The sequence below is a fragment of the Austrofundulus limnaeus genome, unplaced genomic scaffold (genome assembly GCF_001266775.1).
Source record: "Austrofundulus limnaeus strain Quisiro unplaced genomic scaffold, Austrofundulus_limnaeus-1.0 Scaffold309, whole genome shotgun sequence".
Lineage (NCBI taxonomy): Eukaryota > Metazoa > Chordata > Actinopteri > Cyprinodontiformes > Rivulidae > Austrofundulus > Austrofundulus limnaeus.
This window is the reverse complement of record NW_013952711.1, coordinates 553932-559198: the sequence shown is the minus strand read 5'-3', so window position 1 is coordinate 559198 and position 5267 is coordinate 553932. Positions and strand designations below refer to the sequence as shown.

At 43.5% G+C, this 5267-nt stretch overlaps 1 protein-coding gene across 4 annotated transcripts in view; it reads right to left on the bottom strand.

Moving 5' to 3' along the window:
* pkd1b (polycystic kidney disease 1b) overlaps nucleotides 1-4677 on the bottom strand; it is a 46530-nt gene extending 41853 nt beyond the window's left edge. For 2 of the 4 annotated variants that reach the window (XM_014021873.1, XM_014021876.1), the window contains exons 1-7: nucleotides 4438-4677; nucleotides 3653-3833; nucleotides 3340-3548; nucleotides 3097-3215; nucleotides 2426-2573; nucleotides 2081-2346; nucleotides 1001-1750 (exon numbers count right to left, since the gene is read on the bottom strand). In XM_014021873.1, coding sequence (XP_013877327.1) covers nucleotides 1001-1750; nucleotides 2081-2346; nucleotides 2426-2573; nucleotides 3097-3215; nucleotides 3340-3548; nucleotides 3653-3833; nucleotides 4438-4507 — 1743 coding nt within the window. In that variant the 5' untranslated portion in view covers nucleotides 4508-4677. The remainder of the gene's footprint in view (nucleotides 1-1000; nucleotides 1751-2080; nucleotides 2347-2425; nucleotides 2574-3096; nucleotides 3216-3339; nucleotides 3549-3652; nucleotides 3834-4437) is intronic. The other 2 variants (XM_014021872.1, XM_014021874.1) reach the window with 2 other exon arrangements.
* Nucleotides 4678-5267: the final 590 nt, after the last annotated feature.

Below are 5267 nucleotides of genomic sequence, written 5' to 3'. Positions count from 1 at the left end.
GTATAAACAACTGTGTTAAATCATTTTCATTTATTCAGAAGACACAGCACTGCGCACCGTAACCTGAAAAAAATCTTAGAATACGAAAACATTGGTGAATGCCACAAATTCTCCTAAATCACTCGTACGCACAACTTGAGAACAAATCTGTGCGTACGAATGGTTCTTGCATGAGGCCCAATGTTTTGAAATGATGTTGTGTGCATTAATTTGGAACAGTGCATTTTAGGTTTTTTGGTTTTGCAAAAAAGTACTATTGGGAGAATTTTTTTTCAACAACATTCAAATTGTACTCTAAGAGTTGATGACTTGAAGGCAAGGTCTCAATTTACCGGTTGGTCTATGTTCCCACCCTCATCTGTGGTCACGTGCTTTGGGTATTAACTGAAAGAACAAGATCACGGATACAAGTGGCCAAAATGAGTTTCCTCCGCAGGGAAGCTCGGTCATCTGGGAGGGACTCAGAATAGAGCCGCTGCTCCTCCTTGTCGAGAGGAGCCAGTTGAGGTGGCTCGGGCATCTGGTTAGGATGCCTCCTGAACGCCTCCCTGGTCAGGTGTCCCAGGCACGTACCACTGGGAGGAGACCCAGAGGAAGGCCCAGGACATGTTGGAGGATCTATGTTGGCCTGGGAATACCTTGGGATTCCCCCAGATGAGCTGGCCCAAGTGGCTGGGAGAAGGAATTCTTGTCTCCCTGCTTAGAGTGCTACCCCCAAGACCCGAACATTAAGTTCCACAATAAGTGGAAGAAAACGGACAGACGGACGGATGGACCGACAGTTGATGACTTGAAAATTATYCTGTCATTTACACTGACTATTTAGGAACTTTGGAGCAAAATAGCATTTGCATAATAATTTCTACATAGTGCAGTATACTGCCCTCCTTCCTAACGCAGACTTTGAGTCCAACAACTAAGCTAAAAAAATGTAACTTCTTGTGTTTGTAGGAGAAGATGCTTGTGAAGTGTTTCAAAGCTGTTCCAGAATTCCACTCACCTGTGTTGTTTGTATTAGAGTCCTCAGGCATTCATGTGGCTCCACAGTAAGACCTGTCACTGCCTCGTAGCTTTGAACTTCCACACTCAGACTCTGAAACCTGTTTTCATCCGTCACACTAATGTTGAGAGTCTGAACACCCGGTGATGGCAACACAAGAATCACAGAGGAAAACCAGCTGTCCTTGGACTTTGTCCTACAGTCAGGTGCAGACTGAAGCACCTCCTCTGGACAAGATGGATGAAAGGGGACTTCAGTTTGGAGAACTGGAAATGACCAGGTGCTTTTGGCTTTATCTCCAAATAAAGTCTTGATGACAATAACAGTTGGGGCATTGATTTGTACATTAATGYGGTTCTTTTCATCTGGAAGAGGATGGATGATATTTATTTTGAAGTTTGACCCTTTAAAGGATCCTGCAATCGGGGGCTTGGCATCGGACGCAGATGTATGCATCAAGTCCAGAATATCTTCATGTTCAGTTCCTGGGTGAAGTTTGTCTTCATAGAGGATTCTTAGATTGCACACCACTCCATCCACCCACGTGCTTCCTTGGGGGAGTGAGGTGAGGCCCCCCTCCCACCAGCCTCCCCACTCTGCTCCTCTGAGGGCCACAAAACTTTGGCGCCAAGGAGAGCTCATTGAGGCATCACTCTTCAGGCAGTGCAGAAATGCTCCAGAGTTAAGGGTGTGTTGCACGGCTACAACATCGTCCGGGTACACCATGATGCCTTGCTCCGGCAGAAGAATCTGTCATCGAAAAACGAGAATTAAAAAAAAAAAAAGAATTTATCATAGAACTCTGAAAATAAGCTTAGAATATGATTTAGCAATTGGTTCAAAAAGATCAGGCGCAATCAAGCTACTACCTCATCAAATTAAAGTTCAATATCTGTAAAACTCTTAATCATTTTTGTTTTGTGCTGCGGTGGCCATCTTGAATCACATTGTAGAAATACAATCAATGTTGACTTTCTGAACCTGTCCAGTGGTTCATGAGATATTTTGCAAACACAACTACAGAAACAGGCAAAACCATTTTCGCCTGCCTTTCRGTGATGGCTGATAAAATCGACTCACATTTAGTGTTCTGAACTCAGAGCTTGGGTTTATGCKCAGAGGCATGTCTGCCACCTGGTGGTAAAGAGGAGGAAGGGATGAGTATCTTGGAGGTGAAGTGAAGCCCCGGCTCCTGACTGCAGCATCGTAGGAGCTGCATGGACTGGTGTTGGGGACACAGGCCTCCAGCAGGGGGCACCAGTACCATCCAAGGCTGCAGCCCCCTGTGGTGTTACAGAGGGGCAGAGCTGAGCAGCAGCTGAACGYGTTCAGGAGAGAGCTGCAACCTGAAATAAAGAACTTATTACTTATTATATTAACCTGCAGACAACAATAACAACTACAAGGAACACGTGGGAGAAATACCTGGCGGTACCAGGTGGTGGGTGGGACTGCAGTAGGGTCGGAGGATCTGAACCCGAGCCAGAGAAGACACGGAGCTGGGCTGGACCACCAGCTCTACTGAAACCAGCTGACCAGCATGGCTGAACCACAAACCAGGGAACAGAAGCATCTGTGTGGATGAGAGAAGAAGAGCTGACAACAAATATTTTATCATTTAACAACAGGCAGTTTATACAGTACACTTGTTGAAAAATACCTGAGTCACTACAATGCAAAATTTGAGAAACTTCATSATRGGGGGYAACATTTTACTGGTTATTTTGGTGATACAACAGCTAGCTGTTGACCAGAGCAAGATCAATGAAGTGCATCATCGTCATCAATGACAATTTTCCCATTGCTCCTCAGTTTAAAGAACTAATATCGTGACATGATGGTAGGAAATCAYAGAGCATATCATCAGAGCATCCTTATATAATTAATTGGTTGAACAAACCACTTGCAAGAACTATTTAGATTTRTGAACTCTTTTAAATATTCCCAGGTTTATCCAACTGCATGGCATAATTAATAACAAAATATAGTCCCAATRTCCTCAAAAGAGGATTTTGTTTTTACCAACATTGTACTTTTGAAATTTGTCAAATTTGTATGCCTTTTAAAGCTGAAGATGTRGTTGATGCTGCACAAACCTCCACCGTGCGTTGTCCAATATCTGGTGCAGTGTGAAGTGGCTGTATCACTGTGTGAGTGTAGACTCCAGTCATGACAACCAATCCAGTCAGGTAACTCTCTGCAGATGGTAATGCATCTGCACGAAGAGGAAGAAACCCAAATCATACAATCTCGTTTGAAAAGGCAGTTCTTTATTAATATTGCCTTATCATGAATCACCATCCTTCCCATGAGTCCCTGGTGTTCAGGAATAAACCTACCGGTTGCTTGATTTTCACACATGAAGTGGTATTGTTCAGAACACCGAGCTCTCCTCCACCTTCCCGGGGTTCCCACAGCCATTTGAGGGCACAGCTCCGGATTTGCTCTATCTCTGCCCCACCACGATGAAGTTTGTGGCTCCGTAAGCCCCAACAAGTCGGGTCCTTCTGTCCGTGATGCATTTAACCATATCCATCCTGTGGCTTTACTAAACATAAACAGAAATGTGTTTTTTATAGTATCTGTTCCAAAAGATGGAGCACAGGAAAGAATACAAAATGGGGAATATCAGAAGCTTTTTAATGGACTCACTCTGTAAAACGACTATGGATGAAATATTGCATCTCCTCACTTTGAACAGATGCCAGGTTGCCTCCCCAGATCTCTCGACAGGACTTTTGTGCCTCAAACCATGATGAGGTTATGTCAGAGAGCCAAAAGCAGAGCAGGCTGCTCAGGTGGATCTGACCTCCTGTTGGACAAGGAGTGTTCCCTGGAAGGCAAAAACCAAACAAGCATTTAAGAAGAAGAATTTTTTTGCTTATGAATGATCTAGTGGCATGGTTTAAATTAGGGATATCCAAGCCTGRTCTTTGAAGGCCACTATCCTGCATGTTTTAGASRTTTCTCTGCTCCAACACACCTGATTTAAATGATTCGGTGATTAACGGAATTCTGCAGAACTTGAAAGCGTAATTTAATCACTGAATTAGATGTGGTGGAGCAGAGACCTGTAAAACATGCAGGATAGTGGCCCACAAAGATCAGGACTGGACACTCCTGGTTTAGATCAAAGCATGTTCATGGTAGAATGGCCCATTCAAAGTCCAGACCTTAATCGAACTCAGAATCATGAAGCAAGACATGAAAACTGCTGTTCACACTTGAGTTTCAAATTGAGAAATTTATTTTGATTACTTCAAAATTACACTCTTAGAAAATTCGACTTGTCATCACTGGCTGATGAAATACATCAGATCTGTTTTAAAACTCGTAAGGTGGCTAACCTTTCAGTATGACAAAACAGCGTTTTAAAACATTGTTTTCCAGATAAGCTTGTGGCTAGTTTATTCTTGGTACAAAGGAAAACATCTCACCTCTGGCCCTGGTGATCAAAACCATCCAAAGAATCCAGAACGGCGCACGATTTAATGCTGCACCTGTCATTTTCAYGACTGATTCATACTCTAAGTAACGAGAGTGTCCCAGAAATTAAAGTACTCCAAAATGGTGCATTAGATATAAAGATTCCTCTTTATCCTTGTCTTGTTCCTGACGCTACGTTAAAAGTGACTGCCTAACTCTCAGCTTTGCCTCCTTTTTTTCCCCACTCAGGCTTTCATTTCCTTGTACTTATTTGCTTGKTTTGGAAACACACATGAGTTATTATAGAGTCATTATTTCAAAGGCTTCTTCTCTGGTCTTTGTGAGCGCCTGGGTGAATACCCTGGTGTCTCTCAGCAACAGCCTTAGAGGCAGAGTGGACAGAAGAGGCTGGTGCTGCTCATTAACATGTTGTAAAAACTCACTTAGATAGGACACAATGGAGGCGCCTTTCAAAACTGTACTCACAGTCCAAGAAGGAGAGAGTGTTTGAGAACAATGAATTTGGAGAATTGGTGTGTGTGTGTGTGTGTGTGTGTGGTTACAGCTTTGGTGACATTTGGGGGCAATTTTAAGACAAAAATCCTACCTTTGGGGACAAGTTGTGCATTTGGGGACAAAAGTGGAGTCCCCATTTGGTTTAAATGCCATTGGTGGGTTGGGGGTGTGGTTTAGGACCAAGGTGGGAATTGAGTTTAGGTTAGTTTTAGGGTCAGGTAGGTGAGGAACCTGTGAGGTTAGCTTTAGGGTTTGTGGTCAGGGTTGGGCTGTAGAAATGTAATGGAAGTCAATGGAATGTCCCCAATTAGATAGCTGTGCAAAC